Genomic DNA, 27,162 nt, shown 5'->3' with positions numbered 1-27,162 from the left:
GAAAAAAAATAAAATAGTATATTATGAAATCTAGTTTAGCTCAAAGCCATTTGGTCGGCAGTTTTCCCTTAGTGAACATTTGAAATGTCCTCTCTGAAGCCTGCTCAGACTTCCCTTTTCACCTTGTCTATGCATCTCCCCGAGGCCCTTTATGGAGAATCATAAATTCCAACGAGAACTTTTTCAATTCTTTTTATCCTTGCTTAATATCCTGCTCCGTTACTGTGCTCTGGGGAGTTTCTCCAGAGACCCGTTACAGGCTGATTACAAGGCACTGGATAGGAGGAAATGCTGTTGAAACGTAGCACCTGTAAATCGTGTTAGAGCCACAACGGGGGAAAAGAGGCACAAAGTCACAATGATGAGACAGGGGAACATAGAGTGCAGATTGCGATTTGTCAAACCAAGCAGCATGTAATAGAGGAGAAGGATTGGTTATTTGCTGCACTAATCCAGCAAAAATGTTTTAAGTAAACCTGTAAAAAGGGAATCTTTTATGTATCGGCATTTAAAGTAAAAGCTGAGAGCTGCTTCTTGCAACATCACTGGCAGCTTCCTATGAAACCTCATTCAAACCGCAGTCATTTAAACATTCTAGGGCATTTAAACTGCATTGTGTTACTCTGCCACGCTTGGATTCCTCCTGTGCGTTTCTTCTATAAAACCGCCATTATACAAATTATCCCTCCCCGCAGTCTGCATTTTTGTTTAGAATTTTTTTTTTTTTTTTGGCGTTTGAAAGGTCAACTGTATTGATTGTGGAAATGAACGTAGAATGAAGGTTGCTTCATAATGGCCTTGGAAACCAAAGGAACCTCTCTATCAAGGTACGAACCTGTGATCTCATCAGAGAGGGCCAGACTCTCACCTTGTCTGCAGTCCCCAAGGTCACAGTATAAAGGCCAACTGCTAAATCTCATGGAAGGCAACGAGGAGAGCTCACGGTTACAGCCTGCAGACTTCTGAACATCTTCTCGGCTTGTGTGGGCAACAGCGTATTGCTTTGCACTGTGTTGCATGCTACTCTGGCCGTAAAGGGTTAATGAAACTAATAAAATGCAATCATCTATTCTGCTCGGCTCCCCTCTAGCTAAGTAAATAGCAATTCCCAAAGAAAGGTACATAACTGCATCAGTATTCTCTGATGGATTCCCATTATGCTCTCTGAGAGTTCGTTTCCAACCACGCTAACGATTTCCTGATTTCAAATCAGTCTTATTCTCAGTCGGTTTTAATTTGGGACCTCTATTACAGATTCTTCAAGCCCACCTTCACTTACCCTTGAGTTAGATCATTACAGAGAAGGCGGCTTCCCACTGCTAAGATGGAAATCTCTCTCCGATACGGCTTCCTCCAAAACCGTACTCCAAATGCAACCAGAAAGGAACTGGGTGTCTTTATTGTCTAATAGCATGCTCTTAGTATGGCTTTTAAAGGGTTAGGTGTAAAAGATGGGACCCATATGTACTGAGCACAGAATGGGATTAGTTTATAAGGATCTGCTGACGAATGTTAACCAGACATATCAAAGGTCCTCATGCTTGTTTTCTGTCTCCTAGTTATGAGGACCGTATGCATGAGTATTTTTTTTTCTCCTATACATAAAATAAACAATTATCTGGGAAATGAAGTGAAGGATCCATATTATGTTCCTTCACCTGAAGGTAGGAAATTGCCTTGGATGGAATATTATGTCGGAGAAGTGCTGTATGGGTAATGATACTTTGTAGAAGCCATTTCTTGGGATGCAGAATTCTGTGTATGGTCTTTTGTGCTCAGGTATAAGACAATAAATTAAACACTTGCTCAGCTTCACGCTTGGCACCTAAATTGTTTTTTTTTGGAGGGGGGTGGGAGGACTACTAACTATAGAAAATCTTTTCTTGAAAGTAGAATAACTAACCCCCTCAGAGCTAGGAGAACCTGCTGTGGATTACATCTAGCATGCACAGAGCAATGCTTTGTGGTTCCCATTCAGCCCCGAAGATGTTAATATCATCCGGTCACAGCAGAACCACACGAGTCAGACTGAAAGTGATTCAGGAGGGCAGAAATGAATCTGTTTGTGAGGAAGTGGGTCAAACCATATAGAACTCTGAGGCCAAGGACTCTACCCTGCAGAAGTGTCTCATTTCTGACATTCACACTTCACCGTGGGTGCTGACTGAAAGGTCGTCTGCACTTGGTAACTCTGGGCATCCTGAGACCCTCCTCTCCATGGCCACAAGAGGGTGGCACCCATAGGAAGTTATGTCGGAGGTAGGTGACAGTCGGCATGTCTCTTACATTCTCTCCAGGTCTCACTCTGCCTGTATTTGAAGCATCGGCATCATTAACGCTAACGCATTCACACTACCCGCTGCCAGCATTTGTTTATTTGTATTGTATTTATTTATAATATGTTGTTCCAGGAAATAATACATTTGTTTCAAGACGTGGGATCTGTGTAATACATTTCAGACTGAGGGTCTTATTCTTTATCAGACAAAGCGAGTGATCGAACCGTTTTCGGACCAAATTCCCCGTTGTTTTTCAATAGGGAATTGCATCTGAGAACAGCCTACAGGGCCCCTGCGTCTGATGTAGAATTGGCCCCTTGCACCTGAAAGTCTGTGATTTGCCAAACACATGGGATATATGGGACACTAGACTTGTGCAACATATATTATTTCACATTCACACGTTATTGTATATGTATATAACTATGTGTCTATGTATGTATGTATTTTTGAACCAGATAAGCAGGTCTGCTCCGAAGGTGAGCTTCATAGCACGGAGGGTTGTCCATTCTCTTAAGATATTGTTGATTGTCACACAGGACCTTTACACCTTACATTACACTAAGGGCACTTGACTAGTGTTGTTTGAGCGGCAATATTTGTGGTGTAACCTTCCGGAGGACCTGCCCGGGATGAGGGATCAGCAAAGCGGCTTTTCCTGCTCCATGAATTTTTCATGTCTTTGTTACAGAAGTGCCAGGCTGTAAAGCCATCTCGTTATCTGTGCTGTGAAGCACTGTAATTAGCATTCAGGTTCTTAGAAAGAGGAGAAACTGTTTTGTTTTTGTTGCAGCTTAATTGCGTTGTTGATTTTATCAGTGTGCTTACGTGTGTCTGAATTAGAATCTCTTCCACTGTTTCCTGTTTTTCTTTCTCTCCTTTTGTTCCAAATCTCTCTCTCTCTGCTGCTAAAGCTGCACTTCATGTTTAGTGATATCCCACCCTAGAAAATGCGTACAGTTCATGATAAAAATAATGGTGTATTTCACTGTACATTTCCGGCCATGAACCCGCTTTGTTACCAATCCGAAATGCATTATTTATTATTGGAAAACAATAGATTTCTCCCCAGGGGAGAAATGATGCATTAATCCCGTCATTACCGCCAGGGCTCTCGCCATAATGAGCTGCCGGCTCCTCTAGTAAAGGGGTCAGGTCCATGAGTTGTTCGGCGGTGTGTGCCCAACTTTCTCACCTTTTACGCACACAGTATGCGCCAGGATTTCAGGTGCCCTTGAAAGGTTGAAAAGGCTGAGAAACACTTCAAGTATCTGCAAATGGAAATCATGATGCGTTCTTGTAATTGCAACCCGAGGTGGCAACAATTAAAAGTTATTGCGGCGGTTTGTGAACACAGTTGGGAAATATACACCCCGCTCACGTCAGCGTTCTGCGTGTGCGTAGCTGATTGTTAACCCGAAATGACTGTGAGCGAGACGAGAAGCATCTTGTAACCTCAAGCCTTTTCTCTGCATCTTTCCTTCCTTAACCCTTCTGATCTCTTACTGTAACCTCTGCTTTCTTTCTCATGAAGCCACCTGATCTGTTTGTTCTCTGCTATAACGGACACCGGTTTCACTCTCAGAACCCGTCATTCGCTCGGGGCGAGGTTGGTAAAGCGCACTCATTTCTGCTTCTAGATTTTAAACATGTTAGTCAGGGTCAAAATAAGCTTACTGTAAAAATTGTTACGTTGGACTCTATTCAAACTGTAAATTATAGAATAGTGCAACATAACCAATGAATTGTATATACATAGGGTGTGCATGTATATATAGCTATGTATATATGTTCCCGTGATGCCATTTTTCACACCTCATTGAAAAAGGCTGTTATATAAATTCTTGTGTAAAAAACAAAGTTACCCAGAGAGTTTTACAATGAAGTTTGTGATCAGGATGTAAAAGTAAAAGAAACGAGCGACACTTTTTTAAAATTCAGTAGGACTGTACCTTTAAAAGCGGAGTGTCTGTTTGACTCCCAGCAAGAACCCCTCGCATCCAAACTGATAAATGTCTCCCTCCCCACCGCAGCACCTGTGTGACTGTCAGACATCTCGCCAAGGTCACCATGCTCAGCAAAATGGGATCAAATCAAAGGCAGCTCCTTCCCCCTCCCCCTCTCCTTTTTCTGATTAATTGCCTCATTCAATTTTGACTCTATTACAGTTAAACATTAATTCAGCAGGACCTGATAATGTATTCCTTTATGATCTTACTTGTGCATTAATGACAATGCTGGGTCATTTTTTTTTTAATCATAGATGTGTGCGTAGCATACAATACTTTGCAATCCATCTGCGCATGTAAATGGGTGCAGGCGTGTGTTTCAGCTGAATGGAAGATTTGATGAAGTCAGGATTGTGCTATCGCCCACAGAAAGACGCAATTGTGTGTTTTTTTTGTGTGTGTGTGTGTGAAGTACCGTTGTGGTTTTTTTTTTTTACCACTGTAGCCGTTCCTGTCTTTACAGTACAAAGTAAGATTGGGGAGCACAAAAAGCTTACCTTTCCCTGAATGGGTTCCTTGGGTTTGCTCCTTTTATGCAGACATTCTTGAGCGAGTTGTACTGTGCAGTCGGCTAATGCAGGGGTGGCCAACTCCAGTCCTCAACGGCCACCAACAGGTCAGGGTTTTTTTTTTTTTGATAACTTTTTGTTTTAATTGGTTGAAGGCAATATTCCTCATTACATACATATCGGTACACATTGTATGTTGTTTAATACAGACGTAGGGTCAAAGGAAAACATGTCACGCGTATGCATGTGCGCCGTGATATCCACTACAGCATAGTCTTTGGCGTAATAGGCGTTTGTAGGGTTTCAGAACCTGGTGGTCACCGATATCATTTGCTCAGCGTGTATACCATTCGTCACATAGTTATCTTTTTGTTTTTATCTGGGCATGGTGCCTCCCAAATAGGCTGTGATCTTTTCCAGCGAAGCTGTGTTCCACATTTTGTTAACAAGCCAACAGGTCAGGTTTTAATGATATCCCTGCTTCAGAGATAGAAAGTTCAGTGGAATCTGGGGCTCAAAAATATTCCAGCAATAAGAGACTATAGAGCTCTCCATTAAAGTTTTAAGATAACTTCTTATGAGATATGTGGATGGGATCAGGCCCATAGATATTTATTTGGCATATATATGCGGGGGTAACCAGTAATGAGTAACAAGATAACGCCTACCTGGCCTCACTCACATCAGAGCGCGCAGCATCCAGGAAAACGAATGGCATACACTAATCTTCTGTATCCTTGGTACACTTGGAAAACACTCCCCTAGACATCCATATGTCTTCTCCAATAAGGTAAATGACTATAGCTACACAAAGGCAGATGTACCTTATGACTTCTTGAATTCTGGGCCTGATCGTTGTCCTCCGGCGTGCCGTCTGCGGAAGTGAAATAGAGCACCACCAAAAAGGAGGATGGCGACTTGAGTTCAAAAACCGCTTTAATGGATCCGTGGCAAGTAGACTGACATGTTTCGCGCTTAGTGCGCTTGGGTCCCTTGGGGACCTCGAGAAAGCGCACTAAGCGCGAAACATGTCGGTCTACTTGCCACGGATCCATTAAAGCGTTTTTTGTACTCAAGTCGCCATCCTTCTTCTTTTTGGTGGTGCGTCGCAATTTCTTCGGTTTTTGCTCTATCCCTGCTTTAGCACAGGTGACTCAATCAGTGGCTCAGTCAACGACCTGACAACCTGTGCTGAAGCAGGGATATCCTGAAAACTTGACCTATTGGTGGCCCTTGAGGACTGGAGGTGGCCACCCCTGGGATAATGTATTGTTGTTTCTCCTGTGAAAGGTTGTGCATATTTATATTTGCACTGCTTATACTGTGTGATATTTTTGGGCTGTATCTATGGTTTTGTGACAACTGTAAGACCTTAGAAGTTATTGAAGGGGCCCTAGGAGTAATCTATCATGGGTCCAAAACCCCCACCCACCCTTTAATGGCCCGAGTGGCAGGAGCGCATACAATGCATTATCTTTAGTTGTTTGGCGTGCCTCTACACTTCTAAAGGGATTAAAATATTGTTTGATATTTTTGAGTTCCTTGAACAAATAGAAATTCCTTTTAAATTAATTTAGTTAATGGGCAGTTTGGAGTAAAATCATGAGTAGCATAGTGGCGACTCGTAGAATAATTTAGACAACGAATGAGACTAGAATGAGTACCACCCATACATACCTTGGGATGAGCAAGACCTTTTTCCAATGATTACAGACCTATTCCAGTTCAACAAAGCTCGACATATCTGCTTTTACCTGCAACAACAGTGGCACCTCCCGAGGGAACGTGGCTCTCCTCTCTACCACACACAATATTGTTCCGATTTCATCAGGTGCACACGCACATTCTCATTAATACTACGCCTGAACTCCCTGGGAGAGAGTTCATTATGTTCCTGAAGCCCCGAGGAAAACCCCGGAGATCACAGAACCGCAAACAAACAACGGAAAAGCAACTGGCACATCTCTTCTCGCCAACAATGGGACCTGTCTCCGTGCCCTCACATCATCATGAAAAAAAGTACAGCCCACCTAATAACACTTATTAAGGAAGCGTCTTTGTTCCACGTTTCACCCTAATTAGAAGGTTTTGCTTTGTTGTGGCTTCATTGTGTTGGATTCTTTTCAGTAATTGTCGGTTCCTGGGTGCTTATGTATGGCTTGTAGTCCATACGCACCCCGTATTGTTCAAGCATATCTTATGTACCCGGATTCCTAGTCGCAGGGAGGATGTCTTCAAAGTCGGTTCAAGAATACGTTTGACTATACCCCTCGCCACACCTTGCAACACCTTGAATCGTGTTTGTTGTTTTAATGCTTTAGGGAAGGGGTGCTCAACTCCAGTCCTCAAGGGCCACCAACAGGTCAGGTTTTCAGGCTATCCCTGCTTCAGCACAGGTGGCTCAATCAGTCGCTCAGTCTTTGACTGTGCCACGGATTGAGCCACCTGTGCTGAAGCTGGGATATCCTTTAAACCTGACCTGTTGGAGGTCCTTGGGGACTGGAGTTAAGCACCTCTGGTTTAGGGAATCAAATTAAAATCTGTGGCGAGTCCTTTGAGATTCTCCGGTAATAATGATTTGCACAATATTCAAGTGTTGTCTTCAGAGTTTAAATAGTACTAATGCCGTACTTTACAGTGCAGGGAAAACCAATACTGACGTTTCCATTATGCAAATAAATGCTATTTTGTAATCCCCCTCTAGTATTCTCTTCCCCCACATCTTCTCCACTCGAGGTTCCTCTGTTTAGTGTGCTGAAGAATAAATGCTGTTAGTTGGTTATTTATAAAGTGGGAGTAACTGTTGCCACGTACCAGCTGACCTTCAGGAACCACGTTCTCCCTAGAATTTGTATGAATGGATGTGGGGGCGGTTGTGTGTTTATCTTAACTGTGGCCCGTAGTTCTATGCCATTATTTTTACTGCGCGCTCTCTCAGTTTGTTTATACAAATGATATCAGTAATTGCAATATAGATGGAAGGAAGGATCCTTTTAAAGAAACGTTGCTTTGAATCTGACGTGAGAGTTGGTTGCATCTTTCGAAAAATAATTTCAAGTATGTGTTGGTAAGAGTGAACCGAGCGTGAAAGGTCCTGTGGAATTATGGATAGTGATAGAATGCTTATGTATTGACTTTGCCCAAAGCGTTTTGCAGAACATTTTTCTTCTTTTGCCGCGGCACAGAGAGTGATCAGTTTATCGATCTCCGTAGGATAAGTATAATGTGTTTTTGCTAGGATTTATGCCCATTAACCTGCGTTTCTATAGATTTTGCTGCACATAGCCATGTTATCTCACTATCTTCTTAGTCTCTTATCCAGTAATAGACATATCTCTGCCCTATGGAACTAGCCTTTCAGCTTTGTTTCCAAGTGTCAGCCTAAATCCTGCTTTCAACACAGAATGGAAATGGGAACTGTCGGTAAGGGCTATTTTTTGTCTGTTTTTGCTTTTTTTTGAGGCGGATACCGAAACAGAATAGACTTGTTGAAAGGAGCAAGTAGAAAAGGAATTTTTTTCTTTTTGTACAAAGCAAATTCTCACATCCTCCAAAAGCCCCCTTGTCTGCAGTCCAGCCACACCTGCGGTATTCATTTTGAACCACTTCACTATCCAATAAGATCATTTGTTGCCCTGCAGCGAGGGTTTCTCTCCATGGCTGCTTGGTAGAGCTATGGGAGTGAAGTGAAGGTCACTCATGTCGGACGGCTTGACGTTTGCAAAAGAAGAAGCTTGGACGAGTTGATTATTATAATATATTGCAGCACATTAATTTTCTCGTTGGAGTGTGATTTCCTCCTGTTAAATTAAGGCAAAGTGGGATAGTCCAGAGCTGAACCAGGTTATTTCTAGCTTTATGGACCCTCCTGTTCCCGAGAACTATATTTTCAGTTTTATTTGCCTGTTTACTTCCTGGATTTCAAAGATGGCGCTCACCGTCTTCCAGTAGGAAGCTGCAACGTGTGATCTATTAAAGCTTCCTACGGGTCGGGTGAGTTTTGCAGCCATTGTTGATTTCCCGAAAAATGAGCTTTAACACCAACGAAAACTGTAAGTGTCCCGTGAACCTGTGTGGGAAGGGGTCAAAAAACTACAGTCCAGCTTTTAAAAAGAAGCAGGCGGTATTGCTGTTTTAAGGGGTAGTGGATACTGTCAGCAGCTTCCAAGTCCACAGAGGCTGTAAGGTAATATTGACAAATACAATAAGCACATTTGAAAATGCTTTAAATATCCTGGATAAGCAAGAAAAGCCTAAGATCAAATAAGTCTAAGGGTCTCGGGTGTATCAGGTGGAGAAGATGAGCAGAATAGCTGGGCTGAAAGAGTCCGTAACTGCTGACACGTTGTATATCTCTGTTGCTTGCTCGTCACCGTCTCTGACCAGTGCCGTTTGTTGTTAATATTAACTCTGGTATTCGGGTGATTTTGACATTTTGTAGCATGTTGGTTCTCTCTTTATCCTGGCTAATGCTGGATTTTTGTGATTCTTTTAATTGAACATTAAAGCTCCTCATATATGTTTTGGGAGCAGGTATGTTTTATATATATATATATATATATATATATATATATATATATATATATATATATATATATATACACACACACACACACACATATATATATATATATATATATATATATATATATATATATATATATACATATATACATATATATATATATATATATTTAAAACAATCCCTGACTCGGTTTGCGTTTGTGTGTATGTATCTCTTTATTTATATATTGCGATCCGTGTACATAGCGCTTCACAGCAGTAATACTCGTGGTATAATATTATAACACATAGTGAGAAAAAGCGCTTTAGGAAAAGGTGTCCCTGCCCCGAAGAGCTTACAATCTAAGTGGTAAGTAATGGCAATTTGCAGAGACAATACGAGGGTGTCCTGGTAAGCGAGTCTGCAAGAGGCCATGGTCAGTGCATCTGAGATGTATAGTATCAGACACAGAGCTACCCTAAGGCTGAGTCCATAGAGACTGCAGCCTTGCGGAGACGCGCGAAGGCTGAGGGAAAGCGGGTGCTTTTCCTGGCCTTACTACACGCACCGTCCGGGGGTGTGTCTATGGGCGGGCCAGTGACGTCACGGAGCTGGTTCGCCCTCATTGGACGAAACGCTCACATGACAAGCTCACGCTCCCCTCAGCGCTGAAACTTAATTTTGTCTGTCACACCTCCGCACGCCTGCTCACTGACAAGCTTGAGCGCGGCTAAGCGCTGACCATGCCTGCGGCCATATGCTTCGTTACAGAGGTGTGTTTTAAGAAAGGTCCTAAAGGTGGATAGAGAGGGTGCTAGTTGTATATTGAGGGGAAGGGCATTCCAGAGACGTGGGGCAGTGAGTGAGAAAGATTTTGGGGTGGGAGAGGGCTTTAGATACAAAATGGGGTAGACAGAAGACATCCTTGAGGTTTCTGTGCAGGGTTTGTCTGTTCCAGCAGAGATTAGCAATGCATTTTTCCCCCATTACCCAATGTATTCCACATTACATCATCATAGATGCATCAGATTTTGCTGCTCTTGCTGTGATTTTGTGCGTCACCACCAGGTCCGAGCTTTCTCCGCGGCGAGAATCTTGCGTCGGATTCGGCGCAGACGCCACGGGGAGGAATATTTGAACGATTTGACAGGCTGTTATGGGCATTGTTGCAGTAAGATGCATTGTTCCGCCACCTCCTTACCCGCCTGACATACCAATGAGGAGTGAAGCATAATGAAACATTCATGTCTCCTTCCCTGCCAGGTCTAATTGTGAAGACTCCATAGAAATCCGAGGATAATTACAATGAGATATACTGCAGTAATCTGCACGGAATCAGGGCTTCGTTGGGTGCCCTATGCCGTCTCTCCGTAGCTACTTGGCGTATTCTCTTTGAAGTTTAGCCTTGCAGCCGGTGCACCGCCACTTAATGGAACCGACCCTGCCAATCAGTGTACTCCGTTTTATATTACTTATTACTAAATTGAAAAGGGTGTTTTACTACTGCAATAAAGAGCTGATATGGCACGAGGTACATTTTTTTTTTTTATGCAACTCTATGAACTTTGTCATTGAAAACATTATAGCCTTGAATGTGAGAGCACAGAGTAAGGCAATATAATTTGATTACCTATATTAATCAAGTAGAGTACAACATATAAAACCAGTAATGCGAATGTCTGACTGGAGCCAGATAACCGTCTTGTGCATCTTAGAAAGATTTATTTTCCATAATATAATTCATTTGACATGAAAGTATCATCATAATTGTGGTTGCTAGGCAGCTTTTCCTTCCTTTTTTTTGTGTTTTTTTTTTGCATTGAGAAGCAGTCTATTGGCTCTGAAATCGTACTCACGGGAAATTGAAAACACAGATTTATGTTCTGTAATTGTTGCAATTTTTCATTAACTGTCCGAGCGGTTAAGGGATATTGATTCACACGCGCACACACACACACACACACACACACACACACACACACACACACACACCCCTCCCTCTACCTTTTGGGGGGACAAATGTATGTAATTTAGCAGATTAAACCCGGAATATGGATTACATTCACAGTAGAAGGAAGTCCCATGTGTGCTTTCTAATAAAGATTTCAAATCGATGAGGACTGAACTCGAAGGGTCATGTGATGAGGGTCCAAAAGAACAGTCAGTTTAGAGGTCACTTGAGGTAATCATTACAAGTAGCTGTAATTATGTAGCTGGTACGTGCAGGCCTACATCAAGAATGATCGCTGAAAGGAAACCGACGGTCATTTACCTGTTCTTAAAAGGGCTTTAATGAATCCTTACCCTTAGATGTACTTTTGCTTCATATAGTCACATCCTGATACAGGTAGTGCAAAGTAGCTTGAAGTATTGATGACCAAAGACTCCTATTCCAAAGAGTCTCAGCTGGTTTTGGAGCTTGGCACGCTGTGCATGGTCTGTGTTCCCCACTCCGTCACACAGCTTCTTACAACATTGAGATGTCCCACCAGCCCAGGTATCGTTCTTGGGACAGTTAATGTGCGAATCCAATGCTTTCAGTGGAACCAGCACAATATTGGGAGAAGCAGCAGCAGAAGCCTGCTCGGATTTTTCTATCTTCCAACGCCATTTATAATGTAGACTGGATGAATGTTCTGGAGTCATGAATGTCTCCGTGTGAACAGAAGCCAAGTGTTAACACTACTCCTAGCTGATTGTACCTGTCAGACATAACTAAAGGTTCTTTCGAATACTGCCATTTACGTCCGTAATGTAAGTATTATTTCCACCTGAACTGTTTCCCCACAAGATACAAATAGGAATTGGAGTGCAGGTTTTAGCTCTCTGCATCTCTCTCACTCTCTCTCTGCTGCTTGTCATGTCATGAACTCTTTAAGAGGAAAGAAGCAGCAAAGCTTGTGTCCCCGAGAACCACACACATCTCTAAAGCTGTCTTGTTAACAGCTTGTCAGGAACCCCAGTCTAACCTAAATTCTATTATGCACATAAAAAGGGGGAATGTGGTTTGTGGAACGGAGGGGGGAGCTGAGAGCAACCAGAACATTCTCATTCTTACAAGCTTGGCCATTGTCTTAAGCCCTTTTCTGCTGGTAAGGTCTGCAATGTACTGTTGGAACAGTACTGGCACAGTTCCTACCTCTCCCACTTGCACTCTTAGTGATATAAGGCAGGGGTGCTCGATTTCAGTCCTCAAGCCCCCCCCCCCCCCCCCCCAACAGGTCAGGTTTTCATGATATCCCAGCTTCAGCACAGGTGGTGCAGTCTTTTGATTGAGTTACCTGTGCTGAAGCTGGGTTAGCCTGGGAATCTTTGTCCTGTTGGGGCTGCTTGAGGACTGGAGTTGATTTCCCCCCCCCCCCCCCCCCCCCCCCCCCCCCCCGATCTAGGGCACATCACTTTATACCCCGGTGCCTTCATAGGACATCCTTGAAAATGCAGTGTATATAATGGCATCTCTTTCTTGGCAATATAATGAGGACAGGTCGTCATTTGTCACAAACGTCACATTCTGGTAGCTGTGTATTGGTCCCGGAGAAGTATAGGGGTTTTTGCAGGTTATAATCCCTTTAATGGTGCTGTACACAAAAGGAAGGGAACAGGACAATTCTAAAAATAACTGGGAAATACTTGCACCTAAAGATACTGTGGTTTAATTAATATTTTCCCTGCCCTAATGATGTACCCAGTGTAGCACAGGCCCTGCCAAGTAACATATCCTACTGCTGTATCAGATAAAGTCATCATATTAATGCTTATCAGGCTGAGGGATCCATCATAGCATTAGTGAAGCTTCCCCTCCTCTTCCATTTACATTGCCCGGGACTGAAGTGGTCACGTGGTCGCAAATCCAGATGTCCCGTGTACTCAAGTACTGCCGGACTTCTGGCACCAAAAATGTTAAACATCTTGCATTTGTTTTGTTTTGGTTGTACGTGTGACTACATCTCCAGGCGTCCGCCTGACCAAAAAAATGCATTTCAAAATCGAGTAAAAGGAGTTCTGTTTCTTTAAAACTCAGCTCGGTTTTGGGTAACGTTCTGTGTTATTGCATCTGAAGATCACAGCCGTAGACTGCAAAAGCATCCGTTTCCACCCCTTTAACACGGCCACTGAATTATTAAAGGTGTTTTTGAAGTAGGCTGGAATTTGTTACAAAATCCTGCAGCTTTTATCTTCAGAGATGAGGGTTGGTGTTTTTCTCCTCTCACTGTCTCTCCTCCCTGCCCTGCGTGACCTCCGTTCTTCCTTATTTCTTCACACTTTTAATAGGTATTAGCTCGGATCATCAGGGGAGTTCCTTGTTATGCGCTCCTACATGAAATGACTTGGCCTGGGTTGTCCTAATTAATTTAGGAGCCTCACATTGAAGGAAAGAAAAGCAGGAAGCTTATCTGGGAGACATCCTATTCCTGGAGTCAAACCAGCGAGAGAAGGGCCGGAGCAGGATTCTTGCCTCTGAACCCCCTCGGCCTTTTCTGTGCGGCTTCACATTGAAAAGTAATATCGAACGCGCCTTTTACTCCTTTGGGTTCAGTGTGCTTTCACAGTTTCACACTTTTCTAAGTAACTGTCTCTTTTGGAAATCATGTGTAGAGCACTGCACAGGGATTAGACTGCAGTATCTGATTGTGGAAATGAAGAGTGAACTGCAGGGGTTCTCGCTAGAGCAGTGGTTTTAAACTTTTTTTGGTTAAGGAACCATGGAATTATATTGTGGAATGCTGTGAAACCCCCACCCTCTCTAATAGCGCATCTGAGATCATATGCATTATAAGGAACCCCAACCCTCTCTAATAGCGCGTCTGAGATCAGATGCATTGCAAGGAACCCTAACCCTCTCTTATAGCACGTCTGCGATCAGATGCATTGCAAGGAACCCCAACCCACTCTAATAGCGTCTGATATCAGATGCATTGTAAGGAACCCCAATCCTCTCTAATAGCGCCTCTGAAATCAGATACATTGTAAGGAACCCCAATCCTCTCTAATAGCGCCTCTGAAATCAGATGCATTGTAAGGAACCCCAATCCTCTCTAATAGCGCGTCTGAGATCAGATGCATTATAAATTCTTCTGTATTTTTTCCAATTTTCAAATGACCTAAAAGATGCAGGAAACCCTTTAGGGGACGCCTGGGGAACCAAAGTGTTCCTGGGAACCCCTGTTGAAAAACACTACATTAGAGATTTGTGTGCTGCATTTTGTGTTTACAGAGGGCAGCCAGACCAGATTTCATGTGCCTCAGAGATACTAACCCCAAGTATGCTTCTCTGCGAAAAATGTTCTGCTCGTGGGCACTCCACAAAATCCACTTCTTGATTGCTGCTTCACAACATGGGCTCCTGAGAGCACACTGCAAACAGACCAGAAGATGCTTCATTGCCTCTCGAAATGAGTTCTGCCGCTCAGGGCCATCCGCGGCTGACAGCACTAATACTCTGAGTGTGTTTCTCTGTTGCGTTCCTCCTAACTTCCTCTGATAGCTTCTCTGTTCCCAAAAGCTCTTATGTTATACCCAGAGGCGTACCTGGACCTTGTTATTGGAAAGGGTAACCATAAAAATTTCACAATCAATAGTTGGGTTGTGTAGAAGTAATCTGTGACTGTTTGGAACATAGGGACAGCTAACTAGGTAGTAGAGGTGAAGAGTACATGACCACCATTGTATAGGCTTTAGGGAATGCTCAAAGCAAGGTGCAGTCTCGCCACAGAACTGTCCGTTACTGCAAAACAGTGCTGTGTAGGTTCAATGCTGCATTTTCATAAGTCTATGTATTAATACGTTCCTTTATGTTCAGTATTCGTGCCCAACTCTTGTAATATTAAAGCCAAAGAGGAAAAAAACCAGAAGGACTGCCTAAGGCTCAATCTGTTCCTCATAGCTCCAGCCTGGCGCTCTGCAGCCCTTCTGCTGAAGACCGCAGGGAGGCCCGGACTCGGTTTATATCAAACTGTCAAGAAGCCGCTGGAGCTGGAAGAACCCCCTCGTGCCTGGGGCGAGTTTGAGACGGCATTCAATTTCCAGCCCCGTTTCATTTCCGTGTTACTGCAAGGCAGCTTTAGATCTGAACTTAGTGGCTCTATGCCATCCAGAAATGGCTTGTGGGACCCTCCAAAGGATAGAGGGCTGAAATTGCTGCAATAAATCAGCGTCCCCTCCTGACTTGGCTGAGGCTGGAAGTTCTGGCACTGCGGCTCTGTGGCTGCTTTAAGTCCCATTAGCAGGTTTTGCTGTCAGCTTGGCTCCGGATAAAACCCTCCTCTCCTATCATCGTCTAGTGCCCCTGCAGACATGAAATCTGTGCCAGGCTGAGGGCGTCACTCCACCCCTCTCCAATCCCTCGCCAAGCTCAAGAGGAATCGGATCCGGAAAGAAGGGAGGAGTACCTAGCTACGGAGTATGAGAAACAAAAGATGCTAATTACCTTTTTTTCATCTAATGAACGAGCTTTGGTGTTGCAGTGGGGCCTGCCAAGCTAAAACTTAAACCCTGTGGAGTCCATGCACATACCTTGCATGTACGAGGCTCTTTACAGTATACATCACTCAGTGTTTATACTGCAGACACCCAGATTCTGATCTGTAAAACAAGGACCAGATACTCTCTACTGTTCGGAGTCCAGCAAAGGTTAAACACTACTCCTGAGCGACGTATGGGGAGAAGAGAGACCTAACTCTCTTAGATTAAAGTCATCCAGAAGGGTTCTCAAGTTCCTCTAATGTTCAGGCTTGTTCTTGTATCATTTTCTATATGAATAAGCAGGGTTGTCTGCATTACCCATCACCTAGAGGTGAAAATTCTGCATGAACAATAGATAAATCATGATATGGTAATAACAGACGTTCTTTATCCGTGCATAGTTGTGTAATGACAGCAGGTATGCCATACTTCTCCGCGCTGAATAGTTTGTGTGTTTATTTTCAGCAGGTACATTGCTAGGATAGAAACATCTCACCAGCTTTGTTAAAGCAGCAGTTAATGAGAACACCCTTCATCACATTAACATGGTTCAATGTAAAACATTGCAGAACAGCTACGTGCAGCCAGCGGAATGTGATCAAATTCATATCAGCAATGCCAACTCTACAGTATTGGTCAAATGCAGCGGTGCTCAACTTCAGTCCCCAAGACTTCCCCCAACTGGTCAAGTTTTCAGGATATCCCAGCTTTAGCACAGGTGGCTCAGTTGAAGATTGAGCCACCTGTGCTGGTGGAAGCTGCCATATCCTTAAAACCTGACCTGTTGGGGGAGTCTTGAGGTCTGGAGTTGAGCATCCCTGGTCTAAAGCATTTATATATGTATTGCCAATCCTTGTATTGAATCTAAATATGCATGATTTAGACCTGCAAGGTTTGGAAAGCTCTGTACACCGTATTAATGACCTTTCTTTTTAGTAAATGCCAAACTTAGCAAATATACACCTCTCCAGGGCCAATATGGATGCTAGCACTTTGCAGTGTACATTTGGTCAACATCGGAGTTCATTATTGTGCTGTGACAGGACATTTTGGACTCAAATTCTATTTTTCATCTATACCACCTGGCACAGACTTGTGCGGTCCTGAAAGCAGAGAGCGATCATACCGAGGCATTGAAATGCATCACAAACATCCTGCTAAAAATGTTGGGTTGCCTCAGTCACGTTCCAAGCGTGAAGCGTCCCAACTTGAACCTGTCATGGGAGGGTTCTGTTTACAAAATGCGGGGGCAATTAGGTTCTGCTTTACAAACATTCTTGGTGGAATTAAAAGGCAATTGGCACAACTAAGCAAGTAATCCCTTTACAAGCTTTTCTGAAGGAGGCCCACTGGGCTGTTTACTGTTTAGCTTCTCCTCTGGGAGTGTTAACAGGGCCCTTTGGAAACTCCAGGTAATTGAGGCTCTTGTCTTTCAGTGAGAGCTCCCAGAGCTGTCATCAGTTGCTATTCTGCACATTTCTTTACTTCAGTATTTTGACAAGGGCTTTTGTCCCGATGACAACAGCTGCGTGGGAGGCAGAGCTGGAGGACTTTTTCTTCTCCTTTGTGCGGGTCTCTTTCTCAATTGTTGACATTCCTCTGGGCAAAGCCTGTGTGCAAACTCGTTGTGTGACTTGCACCGTGTTTTTTAGCTTTTTTTGTTCTGTGATGAAGAGCAAGAAGCTTCCTCTTTACACCTCCCACCCCCAGCCCTTTCTGTTACCCCTCCCACCCCTTCCTATGACCCCTTTCCAAAGAGGTCCCTGGGAAACCCCTCCAGGTCAACTTGAAAGAGACCGTTCATGTTCAGAATTCCCAGCCCCTTCAGACTGTTTGTGCTGCTCTGTATAATGTTTCAAACTATCCCTATGCACTCCTACCCCCAACAGCTCCCTGTCTTTAGAGAACTCTTCTATACACAGACCCTCACCAAGCCGGCCATGTTTATTTTGTGCTACCCACTTATTATTCCCAATAAGAGCCAGCAAGACAACCCTTCCCTGCATTTTTTTTTTTAAAGGGGTTTTGGATTACTTTAATGGAGGGATCGGGGGGTTAAATCGATGAAAATATTTGTGAAAGTCTGATATTTTCGGGGCACTGTTCCATAAAGGGAATATGTTGTAGGTGGTGATCATAGACTGTGATAACTTATACTGCAGCATGTTAAGGGGATATCTGGTACACTATTAGCTGCAGCGAGAGAATTCCCCTTTTACTAAAGTGTGTTTCATGCTGTCCCCGAACCACAAGGCATTAGTCTGGTAATTCTAGTATGACTATGGCTTGTTTGATAAAGGAGGGGAGAAGAGCAGAGGGTGACATGTAACTGAATGAACCGAACAACCCCATTGAAATCTGCTCATCCAAAACGTCTCATTGTTTGTAGTTTTTGTTGTTGCCACAGGAGGTATTGCTCCTTTGTCACTTAAGGGTGTCGGGCGCATCTCCTGTCACCTCCCTCTCCTCTCACAAGTGACCTGGGTCTATGTGTGTCATTTAACACCGGAAAACAAAGAAGTAAGGAAGCTGGGTTCTGCTGCAGGAGGGGTTTTCTGCAGCAGGATTTATCTGGGGTTAGGCAGCAATGCACTGAAACCAGTGGTTAGTGTGTGGTGACATTCAGTAGTACTAAGAACCACAGCGTCTCTATGTACAGACCTACTGTACAGGATCACTTCTATTTCTTTTTTTCTTTTGACAGGAAAATGAATGTATATATAACAGTGTTTCTCCTTTGCAGCATGCAGTATACACAATGTAAACGTGAGGCCCAAAGAGATTTCCTCCATTAAGGATTTGCTAAGCTACATTTTGTTCCGCTATGCTGAACTTATTTATACAAGCGGTTACATTAGGATATGGTTTGATGGTTCTCTGGATACTTTATATATAGAAGTGCTTGAGTTCAGTGAGTATCTATCTACTTACCTATCGAGTGCCTGTCTATATGTAGTCTATCCATCTATGTCCAGCACATCACTCCTTCAAGTGATGGCAAATAATACCTTTATTCCAGCTAGACCTGAAATACTTTGCAATGTGTTGCAGTGCAGCTGGATGCAAATGGGTTTAAATGCTTGGGGTTTGGATATGGCGTCCTGTTGCATGAGGCTGAATCTTTAAGTGGCCACATTCTGGTGGTAAGAGCAAGTGCGACAAATTGTCTTCAGTTTGGGATTTCACAATGCTGGGACAAATTAAAGGAACACGGGCACATTTTATAGCAATGCTCTATTCAGTGACGGTTTAATCCACACTGCAGATAAATGATTGATGTCTCAAATTTTGTCTCATTGGACCAATTTCATAATCCCTCTTTCCTCCACTTTTTTCTTTGCAGTGTGACAGAGAGAGTGATATTGACGATAAGGTAAGACTATTCCCTTCTTTGTAATACCAATTTATACTGTGTACAGATGTTTTCCTGCCTTTTACAGTTTTCATGTAGTGCACTGATTAATAGTATTATAAACGTCCAAAAAGATTCGATAATGTTGGTCAAGTCCTTCTAGAACCAGTGGAAAAACTGGATTTCATTGGCTCCCTCGCTCACCTTGAATAAATCATGAATGACGGTGTGAAGCAGAGCCTTGATTTTTATTAGCCAACAGTAGGAATAATTTAGGATTGTTTAAAATTCTGATTTCTTCCCCCCTCGCCCCTTTCCACTATTAGCTGAAGCACATTCACAGCTGTATGGCAATTAGTGTGTGTGTGTGTGTATATATGTATGTATATATATATATGTATATATATGTGTATATATATATATATATATATATATATATATATATACACTATTTTCAGCGCTCTTCTTAGATAAGTAGATATTTATTGACTATCTGATGAGCTTTGGGGAAGGGAGATCATCAGATGGCTTTTTCCTCTTGTAATTTAAGTGCCCCTGTAGAGGTCCATATTGTAGGACATTTTAATGTTGTTTGCATTGATCATTCGTTATTGTCTCGTCACATAGCATTCTCCTAGTTATACTAACATGGTTGAACCACACTTCTGTTATCTGGAGAGAATTGTTTCATTTGTGACATTGTAGAAGTCACCGTCAGTCTGCATCTTGTTTTATGACTGTAAATCCTTTTTCAGATTGTGTCAGCAATGTTCCAGACATTACTTGCCCAAATGGGACCTAATGAACATACTAACACTACAGGGATGTCTACACCACAAACCTGTGATAACTGTCCGTGCTCGTTTATATTTCCTAGCAAATCTTTACTCAAATGGTGACACTTGACACTGGTGGTAATAAGGACTGGCGGTTTGTATGGGGGTTTAATGAGGACTAGAGGTTTGTAAGGGGTTTAATGAGATCTGGCAGTCATTCAATTGACTGGCATGGATCAGTAAAAGAATGTGACATCACAAATCCACTAGTCCTACATACACACCTCTATGTAAGGCATGTGTGACTGTAACCCTGGGAACATATGTTTCTTATGCCACTGAGTAACCCTAATGTTAATGCTCAAAAGGAATGGGAACTGGATTCCTTTGTGCTTTTACAACGAGGCAATGCCAGGCACTTCCAGGGTTCACTGTGTTTCTGAATGAAGAATGGATTAACCTGGTCACTGCAGGTGCTCCTCACTGATCAGCTGGTAAACATGTAATCGGTGTGTATACAAATGCATTTCAGATATTACATCTGACTATCGGGTTCTCTGTGTGATTACTCAAGTCACCCCTTTAACGCTCAAACCTTTTTCTGTTCTATTTAGTATATGGGCCCTGAGATAATTAGGTTTTGTTTGCAGGTGTTGGTGCCTTTTATCATCCAGGCAATTGTTTGCATTTGATGGCTACTTTCACGTACCTTTTTGAGTACAAATCGCTGCTTGTGGAATTGGTGACACTAAATTGAAGTGATAAGTATGACCGTGACAAAACACACCCCGCTCCATAATAATTGTTTTTTTCCTGGGTATCATCGTTTCACAAATGGTTTTAGCCATGCTGGAAAAAGTCTTTGCAAGCCGCAGACTTTGAAACTGCATGCTGTGTACCTCACGGGTTAAAACCTTTCTTCACAATCGGATAGACTAAAAGCAATTGCTCTGAAGGCTGTTTAAAAAGATCTGCCTGTCAGAGTTGAGATGAAGTTGTAAGTGACATGTAGTTTTATAATACAGCTCTGCTATTAATGATTGTCTAAATTACAGCGCCAGGCCCAGCCAGCTGCATTACATCTGAGACTGGCGTCCGCTAGATTAGGTTTGACTTCACCTTGTAGTGGAGAAATTGAAATCTGAACAACATTGATTAGCTTTCAGAATCTGGGATCGGAGGTTACCTTCAGGGGAGGCTGCATTGTGTGTGACTGGTAAGTTAGTGTCGCGAGCAGAGCAGAAGGTAATAGAATTTCATATTGTGATTACTCTATTTCCTCGCATTCACTGCTGTACTATTGGGACTTTTTTTCCCCCCCTTCCAGTTGTGTGAACAAACCTGTCCTAGTCTCCTAGACCAGAAATAGTTAAAATATTGAACTTGTTCCATTCTGGTGAGATTCTTCATTGTAGTCATGAGTTAAAGAAGCCATATAGTGAAAAATGTAGTCACCTGCACGTTGAGATAGCTTTTTATAAGCGGCATGTTTTGTACATGAGTTTTTATCATCTCGCGAGCCGACGTCTGATGGAGAGTTGTGATCGATTGCTGGCCAGTCTAGCACTGAATGTGGGCATAACATTTTGGGGGTTTAATGCCCTTAAATAATTAGTGATGCTATGCTTATTCCTGCTACCAGTTCAAACCCCTTTTACAGCAGTTCTCACACTCTTCTACTTGGGAGGTCTCTCAGAAGGTAGAAGCGCTCCTTGGTTATCCCAATTTTTGCTTTAAGGGCCTGGGAATACAACTGAGAAGTTACTACAGATCCAAGTGACACCATATAATAATATCAAATGCCAAGTGACACTTAACTTAATTGTGAAGACGACATAATGTGCCCAGTTCAGATATATTGTGCTTATGTTTTGCCACTTTGGCCCCATGCTCTCTAAACATCACCATCGAATATATACTTTCTTTAATAGCAACAACAGCATTAACAGATAGCAATTACCCTTCATTTTCAGGAACGATAAAGTCTCCATTAATTCAAGATTTATGTAGTTATAGCATTTAGCTCAGGAATAACACCGCCGAGAATTGGTTTATACACATGTAATGAGAGAGCTTATGGCATACTTTAGTGAACATTAACATAATAGAGTAATATAAACCATCAACACTTCCACTTATTGTCTCTTACCTGCTTCAGGATAGCAAGTGGAGAGCAGCTTGGAAAATACACTCAGTGTAACAGCTTCCTGCAGAGAGGCTGAGCGGTGTCAGGCAGGGTATACAGGGAAGGATTTATTCCTCCTAACTTACTGGGGTGCAGCCCCTCTGGGTCGAACTGGGACGACCCCCTTCAACTAGTACCTGACCTGCACCAGGAAATTGGGACAGGGAAGAAGACAGGTGGTGAGGAAGGTCACCCATAATCCATATTAACCCCTTAACCATGAAATGAATTGCTGTAATGACATTCATGGTCCATTGGGTCATTGGGCTGTTTATGTCAAACACATCACCACATTGCATTGGAGCTGGGGAAGATGAATGGTAATCAAAGTTACAAGAGCCTTTTGCAATATGGACAGGGGCCTAGTTGTGCCATGTGGTCCTGATCTGCTGTCAATTCCTATATCTATGGAATTTGTTTAAAAAAAAAACAATCGCTGTCACAGAGATCGGCAGCAAATGTATTATTTTGGTATTGAATGGCCTAATTAGTACTAAGGGCTCTTCTTGCCCCTGTAACTAGATAACTAGCACCCTTTTGGTCAGTGGGCAGTATCCGTGTTGTCACCCCCGTGTATGCAGCGCGCTTGTTATGAATAACAGTAATGGGAGCAGACTCTCCCTACAGAGCGTCTTTATGTCCCGGACAGAGTGTCTTGGCTGAGTCTGAAGCCACGCATGACACTCCCCATGTAAAAACAATGCAAAACCCGGACACGACAGCATCACGTTTGTGGGTTCCCATCGGCAGGGATTGAGATGATGGGTCACAGTGCTATAGGTACCATCAGCAGAGAACTTTATATTCTCACAACCTGGAGAACAATTCCTTTTACCAAGTGCACTGGAGGCCCCTACGGTAGCGAAGACGTTAACAACTGCGTAGTTACAATGCATTGTAGTCATAGACTATAATTGTATTTAATTGGGGGTAGTGGGGAATACACCAGATGTTCTCAACCTTCCAAGAAACTTTGAACCATTACAACTTTTCTTCCCACTTGAGCCTTTATCATGGGGATGTTTTTATCTACGTATGTCTTCTCTAATCGCATGACCGTTTTGTTACGTTTGTTCTCTTCCGGGGACGACTATATGTATGAAATTGACTCCCTCAAAATGTGCTGGAAAATTTATTATTTCACTATTTTTCTCCCTAAAAAAAAATCCCCTCAATGAAGTCAGTTATCAAGATATCTGACATTCTCCTGGTTAATCTGCCTGAAAAGATGCTTCCACCTTTTGGCCAGTGTGTTTATTACTATTATTATTTAGTTAACTAAATGAGACAGCAAAATAAAACGATGTTGACTTGGAATAAAAATGTTCTGCCATTACAGATGAGTTTTTTTCCTGGGACACGAGGTAAAACACTACAATAGTCATTTACTGCTAATATTTAAGAATGCCTTAGAACAGGGGTGTTCAACTCCAGTCCTCAAGACCCCCCAAAAGGTCAGGTTTTCAGGATATCCCTGCTTCAGCACAGGTGGTGCAGACCGGTTGGGGGGGGGGGGGGGAATCTTGAGACTGGAGTTGAGCCTTAGATCATATTCATTTGAGCACAGTTGAGTTCCATTTAATAAATTGGGACATTTTTAATGCAGGTATGATTTCTACTTCTTCGCTGAGGTCAAATGGCAACAATATCTTCAGGATGCTATAGTAGATGCAGGGACTGGGAGAATCACTATAGAAAGCATGAAAAGGATTTATCAAGACCACAAAAATACGCATTTTAAAGTTGAGGTGGGTGAACGTATCGGTTACACGATCGATGCCATTGTGTTACAAACGCCTGTGCCACTGAAATGGTTTAACTCCCACAGTCTGCTGGCTGATTCACTAGAAACTCTGTGCTTCAGTGTTTGACAGCAGCTCTCCGATGCGCTCTAGCGATCGCGACAGCTGACGGGGGAAGCAAAGCGCGCCCTTCATGTGCAATAATAAAGAGCCCACCCGCAGACGCCATGACAAGCTTAATGGCTTTTCATACAGAAACGGACAGACTTAATGTTTGGACCGTAGCGATCATCCGTCCTGATCTTCTTAATGAAATTAGATTAGGCGCACCTGGGAAATTGCTGAGACGGCACATTGCTTTCATCACCTTCTTTAATTTAAAAGCAATTTGCAGGGAAAATATTCTCTGAAGTCGAGGGACGTGAAGAGAGAGAGAGAGTGAGTCTGATCGAGGAAAGGGGAGAGAGAGAGACAAAAGAAGAGGCAGGGAGTGAAGGAAAGGAAGGGACAGTGCGAAAAGGAGAGATTTGAATGAAAGATGGAAAGACAGAGAGCAAAGCACAGAAGCAAAATACATGTTGAGGAAGAGTAAAAGGAAGAGCGATGAAAGATTGAGGAAGGAAGAAAGGTGCGGCAATTAAGTAAAGAAAACAAGAGAATGTGAAGCGCGTTTGGGATGCAGGATTGAAACGGAAAGCAGGACTGCCCCAAATCACAATGTGATGGGACCCAGGACACTGGTCTGTGTACGATCTGTATTGCCCAGTTAATGTAGTCCTACACTTTTCAGACTAGTTACGCAGCTATGTTGTGGTTACTTAAAAACAAAAGGTAACTCTCAATGTATAAAATATTAGTGGTACTGTCTGTCTGAGGATGGCCTAACCCCTGCTGTGACTCAGATGTTAGTGATGAATCCAGTCTTTATGTGTTGGGATGGCAGCTTCATTTACAAACTGCTTTGCATATGCACGCGTGCACGCGATTACACGGCAGATACAGACCTTTCCCCTGACACCTCTGCAGCACATCCAACGTCTGTTCACAGAAAGGTGGCTAGAGTGTGGGGGGAGAATGAAGGCAGGATAGATACAGGAACAGCAAGCTGTGTGCCAGAGCAGGAGTTCAGCGAGAGTGCAGGCTTATTGAGGAACATTAATGCTAATTAGAAACAGCCCATGGAAATTAAGTGCCGCTGCGATTAGCCACCAAATTTATGCTTCTGTGCATCTCCAGATCTCATCACTGCTTAAAATGATTTTAATTGTGCCGGCTGAGCTGGATAAAACCAGGGGGATAATTTCAGGGAGTGTTTTCTACTGGTGTCTCCCAGAGAATCTGAGATTCCAACAAGGAACACAAGGTCTCTCCGCCCCTAATATGAAATATCACGGCTGCCAACTGTCTATAAAAATCAGGCAGCCTCGGCCTCCGGAGACTCCCTATTTTCCACCAAGAAGCAGAAATGGGACATAAGGGAGTACAGCAAAGGTCAACCACACCACATTTCATATGAGTAGATAAAGGCAGTCTAGATTTAAAAGCCTGGACTGGATGAAGTTGTCCTTCGAGTCTACTCCACATGAATCACGAAGCCTCAGGCTCCAGGCACAATCTAAAATAACCCAGTGTGACTGGGCCCGTTTGGATGAAGCCTGGTGGCTACATTAATAGGGGGCAGCATTTTGTTTGTCCAATATACATTTACAACACAAATGCAAATAACTTGCTTAGCATCAGAGAGGCCAGCTATGTGTTGTATTGGATCATCCAGCGTTTAAGAGATTGAAGCAAGTTTGTAGGGGGTAAGGTTATTGACATCACAGATCAAGTTGCCCCAAACCTCATAAAACCTCAAATCTCAGACCACACCTGTGCTGTCCTTTCTTTCATTGATCAGGATGCATTATATCAAATAGGGATATTCTACTAGGAGACATGACTGTAATCCTGTTATATTTGGGAGCAAGTTTCTTTGGACACCATTATTAATAGGGTTACATTCTTTTTTTCTTTAAAGAGCTTTTATCTCTGTATAGAAGTCATATTATTATTTCACGTAAAGTCGTGCTGCGCTCTATCACTAAGGACCATTACACTTTGACGCACTGCCTCGCAAATCTTCTCTGCGATGTCTTCCTATGGTGTATGTCATTAGCATGGCGTTTAATATACGACATTGCATGTGTCTGCAGTCTCCCCAGGATCCACTGTTGTAATTTACCATTAGTTTATTGACACACACAGCATCTACTAAACTGCCGCCCTGGGTGCAACAAGCACAATTAATGAGGCCTCCCCAGTGCTGGGAGAGGATCACACTGCATGCAATGAATCCTTCTTCCTTGTACGTCCTGGAATCTCTGGATGTACGGACCCAGCAAGCTCGGTTTTAAATCTCTCTGCCTTTAGTTGTCTTCTGTCTCTGGCCACTGCAGGAGTGGGAATACCATTACTGAAAAATGAGGATGTTCAGCAGTCGGGATTCTTCATTCAGTAAATGTTACACACACTAGTGTCTACCATTACAGGCATCTTCCTCCCACCGAGATATGTCTGGTTGGCTCAGATTGTTGTCATGGATGCACTGGATGTCTCCCCCCCCCCCACTCCACTGTCAAACAGCTCCTCTGAATGATCTACATGGAAGAATTTGCCTTGCATTTTAATATCAAACGCACACCTTTTCATTGTGTTTCTTACCAAACGTTGTGATTGTGGATCACTTTTTGCATGACCTTTATGCCTTGCATTGTGTTACAGCTGTTCACATGCTTTTCCCTACATTTTCATTCGCATCAACCTAAACAAAAAAAAAAAAGTCCTTTCCACATAAGTGTTGAGGTCTTGCTTAGTTCTCCGAGCCACTGACTAATTTCAAGCAATTGGCTTGCTGACCCTTTTAGCACGAATGGGGTTAAGTGTCCCTGATTAGTCTGAACCCATTGTACCAAAATCCAGAGGGCCGAATAGCCCAGAAATCGGCAGATTCGACTTTCCTGCCAAATGGTTACGCTAATATTTGTGGCACACGCTCAATATTTGAAGAATGACCGTGATTATTATTAGCATATGTATTGTAAAGGCAGGCGTTGGCAGTGATGAAGTCATGCATGTATGTATGTTTTTCTACCCCCTGCAATATGTCTAATTAGACAAAGCTTAAATAAAATCCAAGGCCTAAGAAGTCGCACCACTCCCCCCCCCCCCCCCCCCCCATCAGCTCTAAGTTGCTGGCAGATGTAATCCATATGGGAATGGGGAGGGGGGGGGGGAGAAAGAACAGTCTAATTGTTCTTTACTGGCTTCTATAATGTTATGGAGTCATTCTGAAATAAAACCGT

General features: G+C 43.0%; 1 protein-coding gene across 9 annotated transcripts in view; it reads left to right on the top strand.

The window, feature by feature from the left end:
* Window positions 1-27,162, top strand: part of FBRSL1 (fibrosin like 1) — a 425,112-nt gene that overhangs the window by 299,494 nt on the left and 98,456 nt on the right. For all 9 annotated transcript variants that reach the window (XM_075568613.1, XM_075568607.1, XM_075568608.1 and 6 more), the window contains one exon: window positions 19,107-19,136. In XM_075568613.1, coding sequence (XP_075424728.1) covers window positions 19,107-19,136 — 30 coding nt within the window. The remainder of the gene's footprint in view (window positions 1-19,106; window positions 19,137-27,162) is intronic.

The sequence above is a fragment of the Ascaphus truei genome, chromosome 13 (genome assembly GCF_040206685.1).
Source record: "Ascaphus truei isolate aAscTru1 chromosome 13, aAscTru1.hap1, whole genome shotgun sequence".
Classification (NCBI taxonomy): Eukaryota; Metazoa; Chordata; class Amphibia; order Anura; family Ascaphidae; genus Ascaphus; species Ascaphus truei.
Note: the sequence above shows the minus strand (reverse complement) of the source record. Positions and strands in the feature narration are given on the sequence as shown.